This window comes from Gastrolobium bilobum, unplaced genomic scaffold, assembly GCF_033153095.1.
Source record: "Gastrolobium bilobum isolate Gb01-03AN ecotype WA unplaced genomic scaffold, APGP_CSIRO_Gbil_v1 utg14936, whole genome shotgun sequence".
NCBI lineage: Eukaryota > Viridiplantae > Streptophyta > Magnoliopsida > Fabales > Fabaceae > Gastrolobium > Gastrolobium bilobum.
Genome location: NW_026898693.1, coordinates 295,465 through 319,695, shown reverse-complemented (window position 1 = coordinate 319,695; position 24,231 = coordinate 295,465). Strand labels below are relative to the sequence as shown.

Sequence of the window (24,231 nt, the reverse complement as noted above, 5' to 3'; positions counted from 1 at the left end):
GACTTGTCACGAAATTTCATTAGAAGGTGAGGCACAGAAATGATTGCATTTAATGCGACAATGGTTGGTCTTCCTAGAATGATATTATATGCAGATGCATACTCAATGACATAAAATTTTACTTTAATAGTTCGGGCAAGAGGCATGTTTCCAAAAGTGACCCACATCTCAATGGTGCCTTTGGGTTGTACGCATTCTTCGGCAAAGCCAATTAGGTCCGAACACCCATGGAGGAAATGTTCCTCTGGGATATGCATCGCGCAAAAAGCATCCCAGAATATAATATCAGCTGGACTATCATTATCAATCATAATACGTTTTACCTGGAGATTAGCCATGCACGCTGAGATCACCAGTGGGTCATCATGGTCTGGTATGATGTGGCCATAGTCATCATTGTCAAAACTTATGGCCTGTCTTTGATCGCGAGAGGTGGATGGGCGTGCGTTATCGCGCACCGTCATTACTGATTTCAGATGCTTTTTTCGTTAAGATTTAGTTGCCCCCCTCCCGCTAATCCTCCAGCTATAGTGGCTCAAACTCCCGTCGCGTTATTGGGTAGACCATCGCGTTGTTGCTGCATGGTTCACTGTCTGTTTCGCGGTGGAGTTCCTTGACGTCTATCAGTTGACGTTGCTCTGTCATTTCTTCGATCGTTGTCCCGGGCCGAGTTATAGTTTCTCCTGGGTCGTGCCCTTTGTTCACTGGAATTTGCATCGTGATCTAGGCTTCTATCGCGCCTTCTTTGCGTCTTGTACTCCCTGCCGCTGGAAACGAATTCTTGAAGTTTTCCTTCTCTAATGAGTGTCTCAATGGTATTTTTGAGCGCGAGACATTCGTCAGTTGTATGAACTTTGTCGTTGTGAAATTCGCAAAATTTGGTTTCATCGCGCTGAACTCCTTTTGGCATTGGAGGAGGTCTGTTAACCCGTACATACCCTGTTTGGAATACTTCCTTTAAAATCTGTCTTTGGGATGTGTTTAAAGGTGCGTAACTGTTATATTTTCCCCACTTTCTTTTTTCACGAAATTTTCGTTGAAAATTCTTCTGGACATCTCTTTCAAAGTTGTTCGTGTTGGCCCTGGTGTTAGAAATTTCTCTTGAGCGCTTGTAATCTTCCAGGTTGATGAATTTTTCTGATCGTGCACGTAGTTCCTCTATGGTGCGCGGTCGCTGTTTGGCTAGCGACATAGAGAAAGGGCCTTCAACCAGTCCTTCAGTAATGATGTGTAGTGAGACTTGTGGATCCAAATCTCTGACCAAAAGTGCTTCATCGAAGAATCTGTTTAGGTAATCGCGCAAAGTTTCATTTGATTCCTGTCGAACCGTTTTCAGCACGTGCGTGGATTTGTATTGTGCTTTGCTCGTTGCAAATCGCACAAGAAACTGGTTGGTTAAATCTTCCCAACTTTGTATTGAATTAGGTGGTAGTGCGGAGTACCACCTAAGGGCTGTCTCTTTTAAGGTTGTGGGAAATAGTCTACATGCTATTGGATATGCCACATCTTGTGCCATCATTTTTGTCTGGAATTGTTCCAGATGCTCTTGAGGGTCCCCCTTGCCGTTATATTTTTCTGTTGTAATCTTGACATCTCGAGGAATTGGGATGTTCATTATGCAGGGGACGAATGGGTGAATAATTCGAGAAAATGTCGTAGAATTCCCATGAGAATTCTTGTTTTCCTGAGTATTTTTTATTTCTTCACCTTTCTTATTTTTGTGACCCGAAGGTCCTGGATCGCCAGTTGAGTGTGTATGGTGTGATTCGTTTTCATCAGAATTTTTGGGAATTTTTTCCTTCTCCAGATCTTTTTCTTTTTCTTTTTCTTTTTCTTTTTCTTGGATTTTGTCTTTGTTCTTTTGAGCTTTTTTCAATCGAGCTAAATCTCGATTCTGCTAGACGATTTTCTTGTTCTGTAGTGTGATGAGGTCCAACAGATGTTGGGGTGACGGTGGGTCATCCAGGTGGATGGGAATTGGTGCCACCGACGAAGCTGATTTTTCACGGGAAGCAGGGGTCTCCTTCCGCTTTCCTTTGGAGCCATTCTGGGATTTGTTGTGAGTGTCAACCATGTTTTTAGAGAAAGGTGGGTAGTAATTTCTCACAGACGGCGCCAATGATCAGACCAAATACGGTATGGACTGTCTGATACGTATTGAGCCCAATCATACACGGTTGAGATTCCTTCAGTGGTTATTGGCCTGGGCCAGGTACTGCTGTTAGAGCGAGCTTGAGCCCTTTGTCCTTCACGTTGCACCAAATGGGGGGTACCTGCGAAGACACTCCGATGCTTAAGTCAGTATCAGAGGCAAGTGTTTTATGTTGTGAAAGTAAAGGATGATCGTACCTTGGTGGTATATCGTGTGTTTATATAGTAGTTGTGATGTCGCCTTTGTTAAGGCGGCATGGCTTCTGAGTGGCCAGCCTCGGGCTGCAGGTCAGGCAGGGGACCTATTGTAGCCTTATCTTCCATAGTGTCTAGTAGTAGAGTTGTAGCGAGCTGGAGCTGTCTATTGCTTACTGGTGCTAAGGCGCGGTGGAGTTGCCTTGGGCCTTAAGTTTACTTCCTATAGAAGGCATCACATGCGAAGTGAGAGTCGCGTGCCGCGATGAGGCCATCGCGTCTTGTGTGCCGCGATATGGGCAGCGCGTCCGTGCTTGTTCCTTGTGCTTTGTTCTGGGTCTTTACTGGGCTTGGGTTTTCATGTGTTACTGGGCTCTGATTGAGCCTATATTTTATCCGGATGAGTTACCTTTTGACAAAATATATATTTTGGAAGTTAAACTTTTTCATTTTCAAAAAGAAGTTAAACTTTTTTTTGCGCTACATTTAAGTCTCGCTAATATATCATTTAGCCCGGCTCAATTTGCAGGACCAATAGTCCTACGAACGCGATTAGTATGCTACCACGTCGAAGATGACAAAGGGTCAAATAGGAAAATTAATTTGCATTGCACAATGGGATGAAGCACCCAAAACTTTGCAATAGGGAATGTGATGGAAACAAAATGGTGTGTCAATTTAAGCATGATATCAGAGAGTTTACAAAAGCATAGGAAAACACACAGGATTTGGAAAACATTACGCATTAATTATTTGCATGGGATATTCTTAGAAAATGGCAACTGGTGGTTCATGGAACCTTTTTTTCGAGGAATATACTCATTTGAAATATTTCCCTAGAGTACATAGTATAATTTATAAGAGTTTATAAATATAAGTTTTCCCTTTGAAAAAAATAGATATGTATTGTGAACATTGCAAATATAAATATCATTATTAATAATTAAAATAATTATCTGTATATCTTCAACGTGGCCCAATAAGAAGTAGAGGCCAGTGTTGCTGGTCCCACTACCGGGATAGGTAATGTACAATGAAAAATTGCTTTACCGGTTATGTGGCAAAAAAGGATACTCTGGGATTAGTGTGGCATTTTGATATATCATTTGCCAAATCATCATGGCACTTCAATATTTGTGTCTCAAAATACCATCATTGTTTATTTAAAATAAAAAATAAAAAAAATTCTCCATTAAATGTACAAAAATATAATAAAGATTGCTCAAAACTTGCAAGAGCCTATGGGTGCGCCCCACCAAACAAAAACAGCTTTTCTGCTAAACGCTTGTTTTGAACTTTTATAACAGCTTTTCTGCAAAACGCTTGTTTTGAACTTTAGTTCAAAACAAAATTACGTAATTCAAACAAGCACAAGAGAAAGTTAGTCTTCTGTCTTCAATTGTTTAACAACTATGAAGCACTTAAATTGTATTATCATTTTAATCGGTATTTTGAAACCAGAAAGAAAGGTAGAGAGGGGGGTTTAAATGAATTGGCAAATTTAATCTCCAAAAATTTCTCTCTCCACTATGGATTTGCTATAAAAATACAGTGCTCCTTAATAGTTACAACGAGAGGGCTGCACAAGATTCATCAAATGCAATGGGTGAACAAACTACTAAATCAACAAAGGTTTGAATACACTAGAGCCATGACAACAGGTCTAGTCTGATTCTCCAGAAAATGTTTGTATGTCAACTTGTCACTCAGCAAAACTTCCTAAATATATAGATCAGTCGATCACAACTTCCATAGATCTGAGTTTGATTCAAATTCTTCTCCCTTTTAAAGGGATACAGTGATGACCAGTTGACTGAAGCAAATGGTTTTCCCTAATTGGAAAAAACTTCATATAAAGGACTTGAGCAAGTTATTTACCAACGAGCTTATAGTAGGCGTATAAACCAGAGCCAGCAAAACCGAGAAATTGACCAGTTACATTCCACTGAAACCAAATCAAAACACATTATATAAACAGTAAAAATATACTCAATTGTTCTACCAATATATATATACACATATATACTCTATCGGGAACACAAGTAAGGACAAGAGCACTCACAAAATCAAATGGTAGCCCACCAAAAATTATCCAGCCAAGGCCAATAGTAAACAGATCCTAGACATCAATACAGAATAATTAGAATTCAACCATAAGACTATATATAACAATCATGACATCAATATGAACAAATAAAATCATATCATATAAAGGAATAAAGGAGTGCAAGTCAGACTCCATGGCATTGTGTGGAAAAGATACATTCTTAATCCAATTAAAACCAATATATCGTGTTAATTCAGTGTGACGTCCTCTTTAAAGGTTTCCAATGTCAACTATATATCATAAGCCTAATCGATCAGAAACAATTATTCTGCAATAAGATCATAAGTTCTATTTCTTATTCCCGTATTTTCTTATCTTCACGAGTCACTACTAACTATATATTTGATACAAGGACGACGATTTTCAAAGAAAATCATCAAATTAAGCTCATTTCTTCACTTCCAAAAATGTTTGCAAGCGAAACTACTGCCACTGCATGTAAATCTCTCTCTCTCTCTCTCACTTCCTCATATGCATCAATTTCCACAGGCAAACTAACAGTTGATTACACTCAGTATCTCATGATACCCAAAATACATTGGGAGATCTGAAATTCCAAATATTAATAGCCAAAAAGTGTAACAATGTACCCAGTTCTCCCCCTATATTAGTAAACTTTGTAAAAACTCTATTCCACACAACCAGCCCTTGCACAGAAAAGTCCATACTAAGTTAACATCCTGAAATCGAGACCTTATAGTATCATCAGTGCCAGCCAGTAAATCATAGGTGAATTATTCATGCAAATTAAAACTACTAGCAGGTGAACAAACCTTCAGATTGCCACAAATTGTCTGTGTCACAGCTGAATTTAGAGTTGTATTCAGAAAAATACAGTAATTCAAGAAGAATGCCAGCACGCAGGAAAAAAGCAAAATAACCTGCCAATGAATAAAAGAAACATATAAATATTACAACTTGTCATAACTTAAAATTCAGAGGAAACCAGTTTTGAAGCTTTATGCTGATTGTTAATTTGTTATAGACAGAAGGCAATTGCTTCTTTATGAACAAAAATGTGCGCCTTCTTTTATTTGCAAGAAAAATTGTACACAACTTTCACCTCATCAAGGCAAATAAATTAAAGAAAGACTCAAGACAGACAAGGAACATTGCCAGTTAATTGCAATAAAAGAACATTGACGTACTTTCTATCTAGTTTGGAAAGAAGATTTCCTACAAGTTAAACAGACATAACAATTTTATTTTTGTTACATTGGAGGTGCAAGCACCTGGACAGGGGAGGGAGAGAGGTGGCCTAGTAGAGGATACCCACTTAGGCCAGTGCCCATTGAGCTACAAGTTTGTAGGCGAAAAAGTACAACTGAAACTTATATGGGTTTTACTTTATATTTGGAAAACATGCTTTTTTACGGTTATTTGAACTGGTCGGTTCAAGTCAGTTCTAAAAACCATGGTTATATTTATATGATGGATAAAATATCAAAAACCACTTGTGGTTTGACCCCTTACACTTTGGCCAAATTGTGGTTTAAAATGTGCCACATTACCTCCTGTAGTTTGTCACATCTCACATCAGCAAATTTCCATCAACATTTTAACAGAATAGATGTGGAACACATGGAAGCCTATCAGCTTTGGTCCATTTGCAATTTTCCCTATGTTGTTTATTCTGTTAGCACATAACTCCCTTTCCTTCAGAAAGTGGCTGAAAATAGCACAGGGTAGCCAAGTGCAAAAGGAGGAGAGGGTACTTGCTTTTAATCTCTACATTATTTACTCCAGATAGAGACTTAAATCCCCATTAACATCCCAAGAATAAATACCATATTTCTTTTGGCCAGTAACCAAGGAAGGTCCAACGATGAATACTTCTAGTTTTTTAAGGAGAAAAGTTCAAGCAGAACTTACAATAAAACCAGGAGAGAAGAGATAAGGAAAATTGATTGTTGTCTTCAAGTCACCACAAATAAATGTCCAGACAAGCAAAACTGGCCCACATATGATACCTATAATACAATAGAAAAGTATTTCAAATAATCAGCTTACCGTTGCACCACTTACCATTAAACGGCCCACAATTTTTTTTATCAGATAAGAAAGTTCAATAGGTCATCATACAATCTATCAGCTTACCATTGCACCACATAAGTCCAAAGCTATTAAGACCACTAGTTTTTCCTGAGAAAAAGACAATACCAAATAAATCAGAAAATGCAGGCTAACAAGGAAAAAAGGTATACAATTTCAACTTTATATGAGAGAGTGAGAGAATAGGAATACAACCAATGCGGGCAATGGTTGCAAGATATATTGCTGTAGTGATGTTTGCCATGAAAACAATGGCATAGCCATAAGCATCAAAAGAGAGGTCCCGTGCTCCAGCAACAAATGCACCAAAGACAATCAAGCCAACACTGATAACAATCTTATAAATTTCAGTTAAATGAAGGAATCAGGAAGATGCTCATTCAAATAACAAAAAGGACAGTGAACCAATTGTGTTATTTTTAACGCAGATGCATATCAACTTCTCCTTTTAAAAGTTCATCCAGGGGGAACATCCGCCAAGACTTAATTTCCAAGGTACCATACATAGACTGCATATACTAAGTGTACTGCAGAACATATCCCAAACTCATAATGGCTCATTTCCCTATTTCTCAATAAACGGAGAAGTATCTTTTTCTTGGATAGGTAGTTTGGAAGTAGAGCATTTTTTTCAACTCCAATGTAAGTTGGAGATGGATAAGAAGAAAAGAAATTATACTGAGAGACATCATCATAATATGTCAACCTTGTGGAAATTCTGCACATTGATTTTTACTCATTTACACAAGCTGATTGAAAAATGATTTAGATAAGACGATGAGTAAACAACTTAACGCAAAATGATAAACTCACATTGTTCAATAAAGTTTATTACATCAATTACTGTTTATTCAATATATATTCTTTTAATGATTTGAACACCACAATATAAAAGTCTTTCATTCTTTTTAAACGAACAGCATTCAGAAGTCCAATACCTCTGTAGCATGTGATTCTTTCATTCAACAAATACCAATAGCTAGATTTTTCTCAATACCGCCACGTGCAGAGTAAGGCATCCGTTGCCAAAGTTTTGTTTTAGTTTTTGTGTTGTTTTTTCATTTTTTTTTTTTTTTGACAGAACACTTGATAAAATAATAAATCAGCAATTACAATGAGAACTTGCATGTTTAAATGCAACTATTCAGCTTAAATTGTTCTTTTATTGTTAGAGACATAATACAACTATTCATGGGTCTTCACCTCCCAACTTAAGCTTTCGAGATGATTGATTCATGATATAATTCCAGAGCCTCCAGCGACCAGGTGTTTGATCACTGGCACCCCCCATTCTTTTAAATAGTCAATTTTCAGAACATGGTAAAAATGGGCGAGTGCATTATTTACCCTTTAAGTCCAAAGGACTCTTGCATGAGATGGCATGTTAAAAACATTATGAAGTCATTCATGAGCCTTTCCCTAATAGCTTAAGTTTTTTTGGGAAAGTTTGTTCATGACATTTATAATCATCAAGTTGCTAATGAACATTTCCATACCACCTATTCAAATTATATATTCCCACAATAAATGATAGCAAAGGTCCAAAGGACCTTAAGATGAATCTGTATATATAAATATAATAAGGGAGTTTATTACTCCCACATTAAATTACACATTTTAGATATGTTACTAAATTTTTAGGAGCATGAATCAAAGACTTATTTGAACAAAATATGGCATACTGTAGGTCATATCATGCAATGGAGAGAAAGCAATTTACCTGAAAATGACAGAGTGTGTGTACCTCTGCCCCACCAGAACCAACTCTACAAGCATTGTAAATACCACGGTGGTCCTCCTAAGAGTAGTGTACATTGGAACATTTACTCCACGAATAGACTCCATGGTGACTAGCTAAGGAGAAGTACAGATGTGAATAAAAAAAATAAAAATAAAAATAAGAAAATAAACAATTAAGAGTTTGTCCTATGGGGGTGAGGGGGGGAAAGGGCATACCATGTAAAGTAAATATGCTCCTGACAGAGGAAGAGTGTGCTTCAAGGTCTTCAGTGATACAAACTTTGTTGAGTTATCTGATATATGTAAAGATTCACCAGTGGTGAAAGAAATTATCCTCCAACGCCTCAATACATAGAGAAAACAACATGAACATACCATCTGCAGCAAAAAGAAGCATAGAATGTGAAATGGATCAAGTGAATCTTTATCACAATAGATTAATTGGTAAGGCCTCAAAGGTCAGTGTAGAGACAGCGTAGCATCCTATAATTTTAGCTTCAAAATAATTCCTTTCTACCTCTCCTCAAATGCAAGCAATTCAAACTCTTTTTGTCATGCATTGTTGCTTCATTTAAGTTGACTAATCCCTAATAACTTATTTTGAAGAACTACAACTCTTAGTGGGTGTTTGAATGGGCTTTTTTCTTAAAAAAAAATTATTATTATTATTTTTTTAAAATGGTCCTTTTGTGAGTTTGGATAGCAACTTTTAAGAAAGGCAGAATTTAAAAAGTAAAATAGTGCTTCTTTTAGAAGTTGGGATTCCTTGTTTATGAAAAAAGTAGAAGCCAAAAGTCAAATAATTTTTTGAAAACTCAAATTTGTCCCAACCCACTACCACTAACCACCATTACCATCACATATCCTTTTTAGTAATTTTATATATAAAATGTGCTTATTAAAATAACTTTTTTATTTAAAAGTATTTTTGATGTATTCCACCCAAATGTAAAATAGTTTTAACTTTAAAAAAAAAATATTCTAAAAAATGCAAGTCATAAAAAGTACTTTTTTTTAAAGCCCATCCAAACGGGATCTTAACATATAAAGACTCTGCTTAATAGTAAGGTTCATTAAAGAATAGGGAAGAGAATGTGGAGCAACAGACCAAAAGAAAAAAGAATGAACAACAGGAATCAAGAATGCAAGTTTAGAGCAGAACTATTGATTTGCACAGCATTCCATCCTCTATAACAAAGATACTAAGGAGTGTGAAGAGAGTTATAAATCAACCAAGTATGACTGTACTACTTAGACTTGAGGAGAATGACATTGATGTTCTTCTTTAAAGAAAGTTGGATTATGAAGTCCGTTTCTTTATAATTTTCTGCAACGGATGCCAAAAATTTCTAGTAGAACAAATTAGTGGCCTGTCAAGTCTTGGGTCATACGAAGTATGGGAACAACAAAATCATGGGTACTCCTGCATGGTTGCCACACCTATAGAGGATACATATCCGGTATAGGTACTTACTAGATACACATGGATACTGTTAGAATCTGTGTTAGTTTTTTATTTGTCCCACATCATGTATCTTATTATTATAAATATAACCCTTGTGTGGTCATACTTGGCACACGATTACCCAAACTTCAAGTTGGTATGAGAGCTAGGTTATGATCCGGGGACCTGAGTTTATGGGCCCACCAAATAAGAAACTAACACAACTCTATATATATATATATATATATATATTCTAACAGATACATGTATACTCAGTTTCTTTTTCTTTTTTTGCCTTTCAAATTTCACTATCAAATATGCTTAGATACATCTTCGTCGAGCACTGCAAGTCTGCAACGAGCAAATATCACTTGTGTACAAGCCAGTCCATGCAAAAGACTAAGTTTTGTTACTAAGTTGATTGGTTTGTGAATGAATTAAAAAAGAAAAATACTTCAACCCATAAAATCTTGTGCTATCTTTAGGTATTTTTGCTTTCTTGATATACTTTATGGAGTTTGGTTGAAAACTTGGACTCAGAACCTTATGGAATTGTATTTGTCTTATGACCTATTTACTTTATGTTTTTAAATCACCATATAATACATCCTCCCCCAACCTGATTCTTATAAAACTTGTCATACCGCTATATTAGTAGGAGATACTCGTACACATATCCATGCAATTTAGAATCCAGATCATTCACCTCGTCAATATACTCTGATACTGTTCAAAATCCCAAGTCCAATCATGTGATTTCTAATAATTGAAGTGCCCTAAACCTTCGCATCACCCGAACCTTTGAGTTCACACAGCTGAGATTGGAATGCTTTAAATAATTAATAAAGAATTATCTTAAAAGAAATCGCAAAATTGCTAATTTTTAGTATAGTATTTCTAGTTTTAGAAGATAGTGAGATCAAATGACTTGGGTCGAGTTTTTAAGTTTTAACAAAGAATAAGTGTAAAGTAAAAAGTAGACATAATTATTATAAATTAATTTTAGGGCATAGAACATATCAAAATAATTAACCAAGTCCCAAGAACAGGTGAGGAACTATAATTTGGATATAAAATTATGAAGATGTAAGAAAGATAGAAAGAAAAACTCAGTAATTTAGTATCAACCTGAAGAAGTGTGATGACATTTGCAGATGGGAAGTTATAAGATGAAAGAGCTGCCTTATTGAACATCACCAAGAGAACTACACAACAAAAAATAGATATTATTATTATGTAATGGTATTTATCTCCTAGATGGAAAGCCTTGCATGTCAGCCGAGACACAATATTGAAACACCCACACCACAGAAACAAGAGAAATGTAGGAAAAGAATCAAAATTTTAAGTACACTTCTCTTTCAAAATTTTGTGTTTATGTCCTTAAACCATGCATAATGGGTGAATTCCTTGTTTAAAATATAGGAAAGGTAACTAACTACTCATGACAATAAGCTCCTGAACACATATCTCCAATTATCCGTTTTTCTTTTCCTTCCAAGTTCCAATACACAATGAAATATGAACATATTAAAAGGCATAGATGCATACAAATTGCCAAGGACATATTTGGATATCCAATGATGGGTGAATGGAATGTAATAAGATAAAATAGAATAAAATTATCATTCCATTGTTTGGATATTTTATAATTGAATGGAGTAAAGGAAATTAATAAACAATAAGCTAGTTCTATCCCATGCCCCCAAATTAGGGGGGAAATTATCATATAAGAAACCTTAAGATAACTGCAGTATTAAATAGAGTTTCTAAAATTGAAAAAAATGTAAAAGGAAATTGGGGGGAAAGAAGAAGAAGAAGAAAAGTGTTGGATATGGAGGTACCTGCGCAGGACATGTAAGAAATGGCAGCGTAGGCTCCTCGTTTGGTCATGGCGGAACCTTTGAAGATTTTATCGTCGGCTTTCTCTCTTCCGTCCATGTCCTTCGGAGGATCGGATACCGGAAGTATTAGATTCTCCGACGAATTGGACGGTTTGAGAGACATGATAGGAAAAAAGGGGGGTTTCTTCTTCAAAATAGAGTAGTTGGATTTTGTTGAAATTGGAGGAGAAAGAGATAGAAGAGGATGAGGGGTTTTTCTGATTCGAAGTTTGTTCGATGTTTCCAACGCAATCAGACTCAGAACTCCGAACTTGACTTAGACTTCGTCAGGTTTCAACTCTGACCTCCACATTTCACATACTACCCGTTTTTTTTTTTCTCTCCTAATATTTTAATTGGTTGATAGCATCGAGATTATTATGATTCGGGCGGAAGATTAAAATTTTAAATTTTTTTCAAAAATTATACTAAAAAAATCAAGGATTGAATCGAATACACGTTCTCATCTTCACTTCATGCTCAATTTCTTTAAATTATCTGAGCTACCATTATTTGATTATTTCATTTGTCCAATTGTGTCGGTGATTCAAATTTAAAAAAACAATTAAATTAGTTTATATATAATTAAACATATTTTTTATTTTTCTATTCTATATTTTTGTTTTGTTTTTCAATGAAACATTCATTATTCTCCTTGCTCAGAGATATACTCATGAGTCATGAATAAAAATCCTATTTCCTAAAGATCCCCACAACCATTATGTGATATATCTTATCAGGAGTGAGAGTTTAAAGTAAACACTTTAGATTGAATGAGAAAATGTAATTACCGTTCTTTTAATTGGCCAAAATAGGTGCCAAAAATGATTGGTAAAGAAAAGAAGCATATTCAAGCTAACTATTGACCCAGATAAAGGCAAAGACAAACATACACAAACACATTAACAGGTGGACATTATATAAGGAGAGTATGATTGGCACCTCGGAATCACAGCTCGATAAGGCAAAAGCATGCGGGTATAATCATAAAGTGCCGTCACGTCCATCGACAACCTTCGGTCAATGATCATTTTTTTATATCTGTAATAGGTATATTTGTCATTTAACAAATAATATTTAAATAAAAAAAATATTTTCCTCTCCTTTCTATATAAATATGATAGTCATTCTTTATTTTTTACTGCATAAATATACTGAGAGAATAATACAACAGTAGTATTATAAATATTTTCCTTCGGCCAATATAGCACGAACCAAAGCACTCATATGTAATTTTAAGGGATCACCACGCTGAGCAAAGGCAAAGTTTATGTGATTACGGACCAGAAATCATTTAGTGGGACTATGGTGAGAGAAAGGAAGAAAAGATTGAGAAGAAAAAAGAGAAAAAAATAAAATAAAATAATCTAGATGTCAATATTTTAGTGGTAAGGACCTCGGTGGTCCTAAACCACATTAAAAAATTCCCACCACGCTCTAAGCACACACCATACATTTTTGGACATTAAAGTAGAATTTGAAACATGCAGGATATCTATGATTAGGAGTGTAAATGGGCTAGATCGGCCTACAGGAACCTACGACCTAGTTTATATTAGGCCAGACTTGACCTATTATAAATAGTAAAATAGAATAAGCCAAGGCTTTTAAAAAAACCTATTTAGAAAAGAGGCCATGGGCTTTTTTGTACATGACGAGCCTATAAGCCTACAGGCCGGCCTATATCATATTATTTTTTAAAATATAATAAATAAAATTATTATTTTAATAATTTTGAATAATAAAATAATATTATTTTAGTTATTCTTTTAATTGTTGAATGTTTAATGGACTTAAACAGGCTAATAGGACTAGACCAAGGCTTTTATTTTTTAAATATAGATCAGGTCAGACTTGTAATTTGGGGCCTACACAAGCTAATAGGTCAGGTCATACCCAATATTTTTTACATAGGCCTAGCCTATTTAAGCCAAAGCCTAGCCCATTTACACCCCTATCTATGATGCACTGACACTGATACGGGACACGGGACACGACACAACACGCTGACACGTAAATTCTAAAAAATGTCATATTCTGACACGTTGGGATACGTTTTGATATTAAATAAAAATTTTAATATATATAATATAATTTATATTTAATATATATAACAACGCATAATAAGTCTTGTAACCAATCAAATTTTATAACATAAATATAAACAAAAATAATTTTTCATACCTTGTTAATTTTTCATGTCAAATTTCATAACAAAAAAAATTGATTTAGAAATTATTTTTTCATGTTTAGTTAATAAAATAAAATTTAGCTGTAAAAAAAAAAAATTGTCGGATGCGTGTCGGAGCGTTGACCGCGTGTCGGAAAAAGTTGACTACGTGTCGAAAAAGCGTGTCGGAGCGTTGACCACGTGTTCCATAATATTGATCGCGTGTCGGAACGTGTCGGAGCGTGTCGGTGTCCGACACTTAAATTTTCAAAAATTTAACGTGTCTGTGCATAGCAGCAGGATACTAGTTAAAATTCTGATTTAAATATGTATTTTTATGATTTTATAATTTTTTTAATTAAAATGATTTCATCAAAATTTCAAATACTTTTTTGTTTTTATGTTTTTTTTTTACTTTAGGATTTTATGTTTTAAGATTTTATATCCTTCTTTGATTTTAGGTAAAATGTAATCATGTCCGAGGAAGACTTGGAAGTAACGAAACTCCCAAATGTAATCTTTGAGGGCTCGTTAGTCCAACTTATAAAGAATCAATTCAACCTAAGTTGGGTGAATAATTTTTTAATGATTTATATTATTCTTTAACACATCTCATACTAGAGTCATTTGAGTTTGAAGCATGAATATTAAACATACTCAATTTTTAATTTAATATTTTATTTAGTTCCGCTAGAAAATGGAGGCAATATTTGTGACCTTATGATCACTAAATCTCTAATATCACGTAAAGAATCAACTTAACTCAAAAACTTAAACTATAAGATGAGAATATTTTTAATTGTTTATATTATTCTCTGATACAACCAAAACACACATTTGCTAATCTTTGGCTAATGAAGCATATTCACAGCAATTCTGGAAAACACTTTTCATACAACCGTGGTACATACGACTGCGAATTAAAAAAATACACTTGGATTTTTCTTTTTTCTTTTATTTAATCTGTACCTATGACACACAAAACAAGACACTTTAATTGGATTGTTGCACCCAATCAACAATGCGACAGTAGCATTAAAAATATTTCGGTAATTCTGAATCTCAACAGAAGTCTAAACTCATAAGTGTAATCCTAAAGGATCATTATGCCCCCGACTAAACCACACATCGAGCTATATTCAGACTAGTACCAAATCTAGGATATAAAAATTGCACTTGTTTACAAAAAAAAAATTGCACTTGCAACTCAACACCCCCAAGTCCAACCCACTGTGGTTTGAATTATAAACACCCTGGATTCATCATGCACCGTGCCTAAAATGATTTTATACATTATTTTGTACATAATAAACGATAAATGTTTCTTAATCAAATCAATTTTTTATTTTATCACTATATAAACGGCTTTTTGACCCTTTTGCCCCTAATTAAATAATTAATAACCAATTTTCCCCTCCTCCAGAACTATCCACCATCCTGCCCTCATTTAGTCGATTAAGTTTCACTTTTAATCGACTAAATAGGGTAAACTCAGAAATCATGAAATGCGAATTTTAGTCGACTAAAAACTCACCTTAATCGACTACATTGTTTGCAATTTTAGTCGACTAAGCACATTATTTAGTCGACTAAATGTCGCAGATCAGGTTTTTTAAACCCCCCCCATTTTCGCAAAGGGGGTTATTTTCAAACCCTAATCGACTAAATCGCTCCATTCCGTCCCCTCTCTCCAACCAAGTCCGAATCTCAACCCTTGAAGGTGCGATTAAAGCTTCCTTGGTTCACACTTGCGAAATCGACATTTAGGTAACGTATTCTGACTTGCATTTGGTTTTAAGTTTAGTTTTTTTTTTGTTTTCTCCATGCATTTGATTTCTGTTTGCGGTTTTGTGGATTTAGGTTAGGGGTAGGGTGCTAAGTTTGATGTGAGGGTGAGGGTTAGGGTTGATGGGGTGCCTTAGGCTTAGGCTTAGGGTTATGTTAGGGTTAGGGTTAGGGTTAGGGTTTATGTTGATGTTTTGTTTGGGTTGTAGTGTTAATCGACTAAACCAGTACAGGTTGCTCGACTAAATAACTGGTTTTGACACCCCATTCTGTTTTGCACGCATTTTTTTGGCACGGAACCGATCGAATATCAATGTACACGCATATAATGACTTGGGGAACACACTTTCAGGTATAAAATAGTATTGTACAGGATTCGTATGCGATTGGGTACGTATTACCCCAAACCGTTTGTTTACGCTCCCCGAAACTTGGGACTTTTAATTTTTGGTAATATTAGTATTAGTTATGAGTTTCACTCTATCAATATGGACCAATGTTAGATAATGGACTTAGAAATGAAATGTCAAATTACATAATGAGTTATACAGTAACACAAAGTAACATCAAAATTCATAACAGAATTACATGAACTGTTACAAAAGACCTTAAATACATGCACAACATTGGTTCAGCTAGGATTAATCCTCATAGGACATGTACGTTTATTGTGACCAATTTGCTTGCAGGTGCTACATCTAGTTTGATTGCTTGTGGGTTGGCACTCAACCCAATCCATTTCATTCTGTATCCTTGAAGACTTCGGTCTACCTTGTGCACGAACCAAAGATGCATTTGGGATAATAGTTGGACCATCTATTTCTGGGATCAACAACTTATTACCCATTGGAAACCAATGTGCAGCATAGACCTTCTCAATTTGTGTAATTGAGAACACAGGATCGACATAGTCATAGTGGTTCAATTTTTCAACCTTGCACACCGCTAGCACATGACTGCAAGGAAATCGTCTAGCTGTGAACCGTCCACATTGACATTTACGATTTAGCAAGTCAACCCTCATAATGTCGCCGGCATCATGCGTAGATTGATTGTAGGCATCCTCAACTTCAAACAACTGCAAGTCTCTATCAAAAACACGAACACGGAGACTGACAGTTAACTGATCATTCTTTTGTAAGAAGTCCTCAACCTTTTTTGCAATTCTCCAGCCTTTGTCCTTTACTTTTTGGATCTTTTCACGCCTCTTCACAAAATACTCTACAAGTCTACTTTGCGTCATCTTGACCAATGCCGTTACTGGCAAATTACGTGCACCCCGTAGGACCTTATTGATACACTCAGATAGGTTAGTCGTCATATGACCAAACCTTCGGCCCTCCTCATCATAAGACCTGCACCATTTCTCTTTGGGAATCTGATCTATCCATGAGGCTACTTGTAGGTTACTGTCGACAAATTCTTGAAATCTTAAATCAAAGTGAATCTTCGAACACATGTAACCTGCAAAAAATGAACCCAAATTGCAATGAGTTATACATAAACAACATTACATACAACATGTACACATTCATGTAAATAGGTTACCTAGTTTCATCAGTGTTTTCTTCAGTTCCACGTCCCTAAACTTATTGTTGAAGTTGCTTCCAATGTGACGAAGACAGAACACGTGATACGCAAATGGAGGCTGCCAACCGGCATGATCCTTCACAGCCCTGATGATGCTGGGGTGACGATCGGATATTAGACATATACCATGCCTACGTGTGACATGGAAATGCATCTGGCTAAGAAACCACAACCAATCATCCAATCTTTCACCCGGTGGAACAATGGCAAACGCAATAGGCGGAATGAATCCATCACCATCCTGTGACGTAGCAATCAAGAGGGTACCTTTGTATTTCCCGTACAGGTGCGTGCCATCAATTTGGATTATGGGTTTACAATATTTGAAAGCCTCAATGCACTGGTGAAAAGTCCAAAATACCCTGCGAAAGACAGCCTTATCGGTGTTGACACGTCGTTCGTCACAATTGGGGGGAAAAATTGAGAAATAAAGGAAAATGACAATGATTTCACAATTACTATGCCTTAGAGGTGGTGTGATGAAATGGAAGGGTGATTGGAAGGTTCACAGCTGACAAACAAGAGAAAGAGACCAAGGGAGGAGTTTTACATTCGAATATAATGAAAATGAGACCAAGAGAGGTCTGGATATAGGGTTTTTCGCGATCTTTAGTCGACTAAATAATGTTCTTAGTCGACTAAAATTGCAAACAATGTAGTCGATTAAGGTGAGTTTTTAGTCGACTAAAATTCGCATTTCATGATTTCTGAGTTTACCCCATTTAGTCGATTAAAAGTGCAACTTAATCGACTAAATGGGGGCAGGATGGTGGATAGTTCTGGGGGAGGGGAAAATTGGTTATTAATTATTTAATTAGGGGGAAAAGGGTCAAAAAGCCCTATATAAACAAATAATTTATTTTATAAACCTAATCTTTCCTAAAACATTTAATTCTAAACACATTCATCATTTATAAATCACATTATTTTCTAAAATTAATAATTCCAAGCAGGCTTAAAATTTCACTTCATCCTTCATGGGAATTCATCATTTCTATTCAAACAGTGGTCAAATTTTGCAGAATTCGGGGCATGCACTGATGCACTTCTAAACCAGACTCATCTGGTTCAATCACATATCTCAGGAATAGGTCACTTCTTAGATAAATATTTAAAAGATAAATGTAATTCATAAGTTAATTTTTTTTTTAATCTGGCTAATTAAATCTTTTTTGAGGTAGGATATTCTTACTACTAATTTTTCTATTACCACTTTAATCACCATTGAATTCAAAAGTTATTTTTCTTTCTCTCTCTTCATTCAACTTTTTCTCTAATCCAATGGTGATTAGAGTAGCAGTGGAGTGGTAGTAAAAAATATTGATAATAAGAATATCCTAACTCATCTTTTTAGATATGGCTCTATAGCTCAATTTTTAAAAATTAAAAATAAAGAAAAACAAATGGATCTGATTGCGTTTTATGGTCCCTCTTTTTTTCAGCAATACATATTCACCCATCAATATCGCGAGATTTACATCACGACACCCCCGTCGTTCTGACTAATCACGAAGAACGACGTCGTTTGCAATTCTCATCAACGGTTGCAGTGCGTTGGCGGCGAACTGCGGACATAAACGAATCACAGCGTCCGATACCGTTACCGTTACCGTCACTTTACCTAGGCATATCTGACTTCATCCTCAGGATCAGTTCGGACCCCACTTCCCACGCCTCGTACGTCCTAGGATGCCAATCCACGTGCCCCGTCCAATTCACGTACGTGAGCGTGGCGGGCACGCACCCCTCAGGGTCCCGCATCAGTAACCAACAAATGACAACAAGAGTATTCATTCAAGAATAAGAAAGTTTCAATTTTCAAAATTTGGATAAACCAAAGCTAACCCCCAACTCTTTACACAAGCATAGTAGATAAGTAACCACCGCACAACAACTCGGTTCTTCAATATTCAAGTTTGCACACTGTGCCAGATTCCCTAATTTTACATTCATGTCATGGCATGATAACAAATGTTAACCTATAACTAGAGAAAATTTACTCACGCTGACGTTTGTTGCAAATCCTCAGCTGCATTTGATGAATTTGACCAAGGAGGAGGCTCAGTGGCTGTCTTCATCGGATGCTGGAAAGGGTTCTCTCTCGATGCATTCTTGGAAAATATCTGCTTCCTATTCTCATGAGCCTTGATATTCTGGGGCATGATGCATTATACAATATTAATATAAGGGAGGAGAAAAATATTGCGGCATAGGATAAGGATAAATAAACTAAATAAATAAAATAAGTTTTTGATTAAGCAACCTCTGTCCTAGTAGTCAATACATCATGAACATAGAAAGACACAGAGAGAGACACCATTTTTCACCATTGAATCGAATTTGGAGACATGTCAACAAACTGGGTCCCACTAGCATGCGAACTCTGTTGCAAGATGTCTGGGCCTTGCCCAAATAATAAGGCCCAAAATATAACAGCTGTTGGATCTAGGGCTCATTTTTTTGATTTTTGCGCTTGGTGTTGTTGGGGGTGGTTCAGTGAGTGCGAGCAGGAAGAGAAGAGCAGGAATAGAGGGTAAAGTGGCGAAGGCAGCTTACGATGCGAAGATGGGGAAGCTTCTAAGAGAGTACAATCAGGTGGTGGTGGTGGTTGCATCGGATAATGTGGGGTCGAACCAGCTTCACGGGATACGAAGGGGGCTTCACGCTGACTCGGTGGTTGTGATGGGGAAGAACTCTGTGATGAAGCGCTCTATCATGTTGAATGCTTAGGAGACCGGCAACAAGGCCTTCCTTAACCTTGTTCCCATTCTCGTGGTATGCTAACTCTTAATTAACCTCAATCCCTTGCTACCTCAATTCAACGTTTCTTTTACCAGAATATAAAATTTGAAAAAGAATAAGCTTTTTCATTGGATTTTGAAGTTTATTCCTTCAATCAGGGGAACATGGCGTTGATTTTCACAAAAGCTGACATGAGGGAGGTTAGCGAACAGATTGCCAAGCACAAGGTCAAGTAACATGTTCTGTTGATCTTAAGGTTTAATAATATATTGTGTGCTATGTAATCGTGACCTTAGTTTGATCTATCTTTTGCAATACTTACATAATATTTGCTTAACATTTCCAACATGATAATTGTAGAGGAGCAAAAAACGAGATACTTGTTCTTGCGTGGCACACTTATAGATTCTTTTTGCCATTTACTTTGGATTTTTGCCTAAATTGATTTTTTAAGTGAGATTGTTAATCGCAATTTACGTGTCTTGCTTAGGAGCCTTGTAGCAGAGAAGCCATATTTTTGAACATTTAAACTCAATTTTATGATTTGCTAAGTTTGCACATTACAATTGTGCTTGTAGGTCCACATGTAAGAGTCCCTGACTTCTCAATGTTACTTGGACATTGATCTTCTGTCATTGCTTGTTCTACACTTTTAGACTTAGCTAAATCATTTGCCAACCACATTTGTATTTTGCAAGCTGACATTAGACACAAGTTTGGTTCGAGTCATAAACTCTATAATGATGTTCATTGCTTTGCTCAAAATCTTGATGTGCGTATTTTCAGTTTGCATTAGAACTAAACATTCTTTTATCAAGTTTTCTGGCGGAGCTCTTGAAAATTTTCCGATCTTGCATAAGCTTGACCTATAAATAAATATTTGTCATGTTCACAGTGTGGAAAAATTGTTTTCTTATCAAGTTACACTAACTCATTCTGCAGGTTGTTCATCCTATTCTCATGTGCACCAAGTTCTTGTCGTATGACACATACCATAATTGTTCCTTTTTGCAATCAGGACAATTACCTTTGGGCTTCACGTGTTGTAAGCAGCAGTCTTCCCAGGCTTCTGAGCCTTTTCTTGTATCCTCAAAATTCTTGCCGCACCAACATTGTTACTTGATGAGATCAAGACAGTTCTTGTTGACGAGTTTATGGGCTCCTTTTCTCCTTTTGGCTGGTAACTTGTGATGTGGAAGAAGTATTCTAATTTGGATCACATGGTTTATAATTTTATATGAAGGATGACTGTCACAATATTGATTCTTGAGCACTATATGCTCTCAAACTCTTTAGAGTTGAATTCTCCCGTTTCGTGGAATGATGAGGAATGAAAATGATTTTGATCAGGGTTTCAATTTGGGAGTTGGTATTCCTAATCTAAGGATGTTTTCCTTCCCAATAATGATTTCGCAGCATTTCTTTCTCCATGTATAACTCAACAATCAACATAATTTATTCCATTTATCTAATTATTTTGCAAACTGGAATTTTATATTTTTTTAACATAGGTGATAATAATTACTTTTGTTCTGGTCGTGCTGTATTGCAAATTGGAACCTGCAAAAGGTAATTAACTTACGCTCAATACGAATTATTGCTTGATTCTCAAATATTGTGGTTACAAATACTTTTTATTATTATGATGAATTATTAAAGTAAAAGGTAAAATTGTTAAATACAAATTTTAAATATGGATAAAACTTAAAAATAAATATTAGAACTCTAAAAAAATAGTATATATATATATATATATATATATATATATATATATATATATATATATATATATATATTAAAAAACTCTGAAGCTATTAGCTTTTACTTTTTTATTCATATAACAAGAAATTATTTTTATAATAAAACATTCCAAATAAGTTAAGCTCTTTTTATAACAAACTCTTTTTACAACGAACTTTTGTTAAAATATGTTAAGCTTCTACTTATATGTAAACTCCTAATTTTGTCCCAAATATTTAAAAACAACAAAAATACAAAAAATAAAAAAATAAAAAGAAAAGAAAAATTAAGTTATGAACACATGTTTTTGTCCTTCAATAAGAAAAAGGAAGAGAGCAATGAAAAAATAGAAAAGGGAAGGAAGACCATTTCAAAAAAAGTAACAGCTTTGAGTAGGGCTTTCTCCGACTGCGATATCTCATTCATCCACCGGCCGATCAAGCTGAAATTTTTTTTGTAAGATCTTGACTCATTGTACATCGTATTCAACGGTTGATTTGTTGATAGAAGGCATGTACCATTGCCAGAAAATTCAAGATCGAAACATGTTTCCAAGGAGATTTCTACTGCAGGCAGCTATATTGTGAGGACCATTTCTCTGAAACGAACCGTTCGATTGTCCTCAAATTTGGTCAGTGTGTTCCTCTCATATGATACTTCAATCTGACCAGAGCGATTCTTGATCTCAGCTCCTAGCATCAGATATAATTTTCGCAAGATGGGTTGTTAGCTTTGTTGGAAATGATGCAGTTTCGAGCAGCCATATTGCAGGGATCTTTTATCTCAAATGAACCGTCCGATCTTCATCAAATTTGGTCGGTATGTTCCTCGCATATGATACTTCAATAAGACCGGAGCGATTTTCAAGCTAAGCCCTTTGGTGTGAGATATGGTGGTCGCAAAATGGCTGTCCACATTGAGAAAAGTCACTATTTCCTAAGAAATCCCACATTGCCTATCTCTCACCTCTTCCATTCCCCCTATATAAAGACCTCTACCCCCTTCCTAAAACTCACAGAAAAAATTGGAGAAAACCAATTTAAAAACACCAAATTGGAGAAAACCAAATTAAAAATCAAATTGGAGAAAACCAAGTAAAAAAAGCACAAGACACTTGGGCTTAGTTTAAAACTAAGCTAGTGTCATAGTAAAAAATTATAGTTACTAATTTTCCTTTTGTAGCAAAATTAGGGTGGTTCTCCACAACTTGGCTCCATACACCAAGTTTTGGTCATCTTTGAGGAAAATTGGGGGTGGTCCTGCACAACTTGGCTCCATACACCAAGTTTTGGTCATATTTGAGGTAAGACCCTTGCTACCTCAATTCAACGTTTCTTTTACCAAAATATAAATTTTGAAAAAGAATAAGCTTTTTCATTGGATTTTGTAGTTTATCCCTTCAATCAGGGGAACGTGGCGTTGATTTTCACAAAAGATGACATGAGGGAGGTTAGCGAACAGATTGTCAAGCACAAGGTCAAGTAACATGTTCTGTTGATCTTAAGGTTTAATAATATATTGTGTGCTATGTAATCGTGACCTTAGTTTGATCCATCTTTTGCAATACTTACATAATATTTGCTTAATATTTCCCACATGATACTTGTAGAGGAGCAAAAATCGAGATACTTGTTCTTGCATGGAACACTTATGGATTCTTTTTGCCATTCACTTGGAATTTACTTTGGATTTTTGCCTAAATTGATTTTTTAAGTGAGATTGTTAATCGCAATTTACGTGTCTTGCTTAGGAGCCTTGTAGCAGAGAAGCCATATTTTTGAACATTTAGACTCAATTTTATTATTTGCTAAGTTTGCACAGTACAATTGTGCTTGTAGGTCCACATGTAAGAGTCCCTGACTTCTCAATGTTATTTGGACATTGATCTTCTGTCATTGCTTGTTCTACACTTTTAGACTTAGCTAAATCATTTGCCAACCACATTTGTTTTTTGCAAGCTGACATTAGACACAAGTTTGGTTCGAGTCATAAACTCTATAATGATGTTCACTGCTTTGCTCAAAATCTTGATGTGCGTATTTTCAGTTTGCTTTAGAACTAAACATTCTTTTATCAAGTTTTCTGGCGGAGCTCTTGAAAATTTTCCGACCTTGCATAAGGTTGACCTATAAATAAATATTTGTCATGTTCACAGTGTGGAAACTTGTTTTCTTATCAAGTTACATTAACTCATTCTGCAGGTTGTTCATCCTATTCTCATGTGCACCAAGTTCTTGTCGGATGACACATACCACAATTGTTCCTTTTTGCAATCAGGACAATTACCTTTGGGCCTCACGTGTTGTAAGCAACAGTCTTCCCAGGCTTCTGAGCCTTTTCTTGTATCCTCAAAATTTTTGCCGCACCAACATTGTTACTTGAAGAGATCAAGACAGTTCTTGTTGACGAGTTTATGGGCTCCTTGTCTCATTTTGGATGGTAACTTGTGAAGTGGAAGAAGTATTCTAATTTGGATCACATGGTTTAAAATTTTATATGAAGGATGACTGTCACGATATTGATTCTTGAGCACTATATGCTCTCAAACTCTTTAGAGTTGAATTCTCCCTTTTCGTGGAATGATGAGAAATGAAAATTATTTCGATCAGGGTTTCAATTTGGGAGTTGGTAT

At 35.7% G+C, this 24,231-nt stretch overlaps 2 protein-coding genes and 1 pseudogene across 3 annotated transcripts; 1 reads left to right on the top strand and 2 right to left on the bottom strand.

Annotated features, from left to right (window-relative positions):
• Positions 1-586: 586 nt before the first annotated feature.
• On the bottom strand, positions 587-1,615 carry LOC133318440 (uncharacterized). Its single transcript, XM_061520436.1, has one exon. It carries the CDS (start codon positions 1,613-1,615, stop codon positions 587-589), a length of 1,029 nt encoding a protein of 342 aa, XP_061376420.1.
• Positions 1,616-3,846: 2,231 nt separating this feature from the next.
• On the bottom strand, positions 3,847-11,853 carry LOC133318450 (UDP-N-acetylglucosamine transporter UGNT1). 2 transcript variants are annotated; one of them, XM_061520448.1, is made up of 10 exons: positions 11,534-11,853; positions 10,818-10,939; positions 8,462-8,623; positions 8,226-8,359; positions 6,701-6,831; positions 6,551-6,595; positions 6,326-6,423; positions 5,227-5,334; positions 4,409-4,465; positions 3,847-4,291 (listed from the first exon to the last, which is right to left on the bottom strand). In XM_061520448.1, exons 1-10 carry the CDS (start codon positions 11,694-11,696, stop codon positions 4,217-4,219), a joined length of 1,095 nt encoding a protein of 364 aa, XP_061376432.1. In that variant the 5' UTR covers positions 11,697-11,853; the 3' UTR covers positions 3,847-4,216. The 2 variants fall into 2 exon arrangements, with proteins under 2 accessions (XP_061376432.1, XP_061376433.1); XM_061520449.1 differs by having other exon boundaries at positions 10,818-10,894; positions 11,534-11,852.
• A 4,290-nt stretch (positions 11,854-16,143) lies between these two features.
• LOC133318439 (uncharacterized) lies at positions 16,144-21,108 on the top strand (annotated as a pseudogene).
• The last annotated feature ends 3,123 nt before the right edge of the window (positions 21,109-24,231 follow it).

Coding starts and splice junctions, on each gene's coding strand:
- LOC133318440 (XM_061520436.1), bottom strand. CDS start 1,615: ATGAACATCCCAATTCCTCGAGATGTCAAGATTACAACAGAAAAATAT.
- LOC133318450 (XM_061520448.1), bottom strand. CDS start 11,696: ATGTCTCTCAAACCGTCCAATTCGTCGGAGAATCTAATACTTCCGGTA. Junction 6,832..8,225: donor ACACACTCTGTCATTTTCAG/GTAAATTGCTTT, acceptor GATTGTTATCAG/TGTTGGCTTGATTGTCTTTG. Junction 6,596..6,700: donor TGCAACCATTGCCCGCATTG/GTTGTATTCCTA, acceptor TCTTTTTCTCAG/GAAAAACTAGTGGTCTTAAT.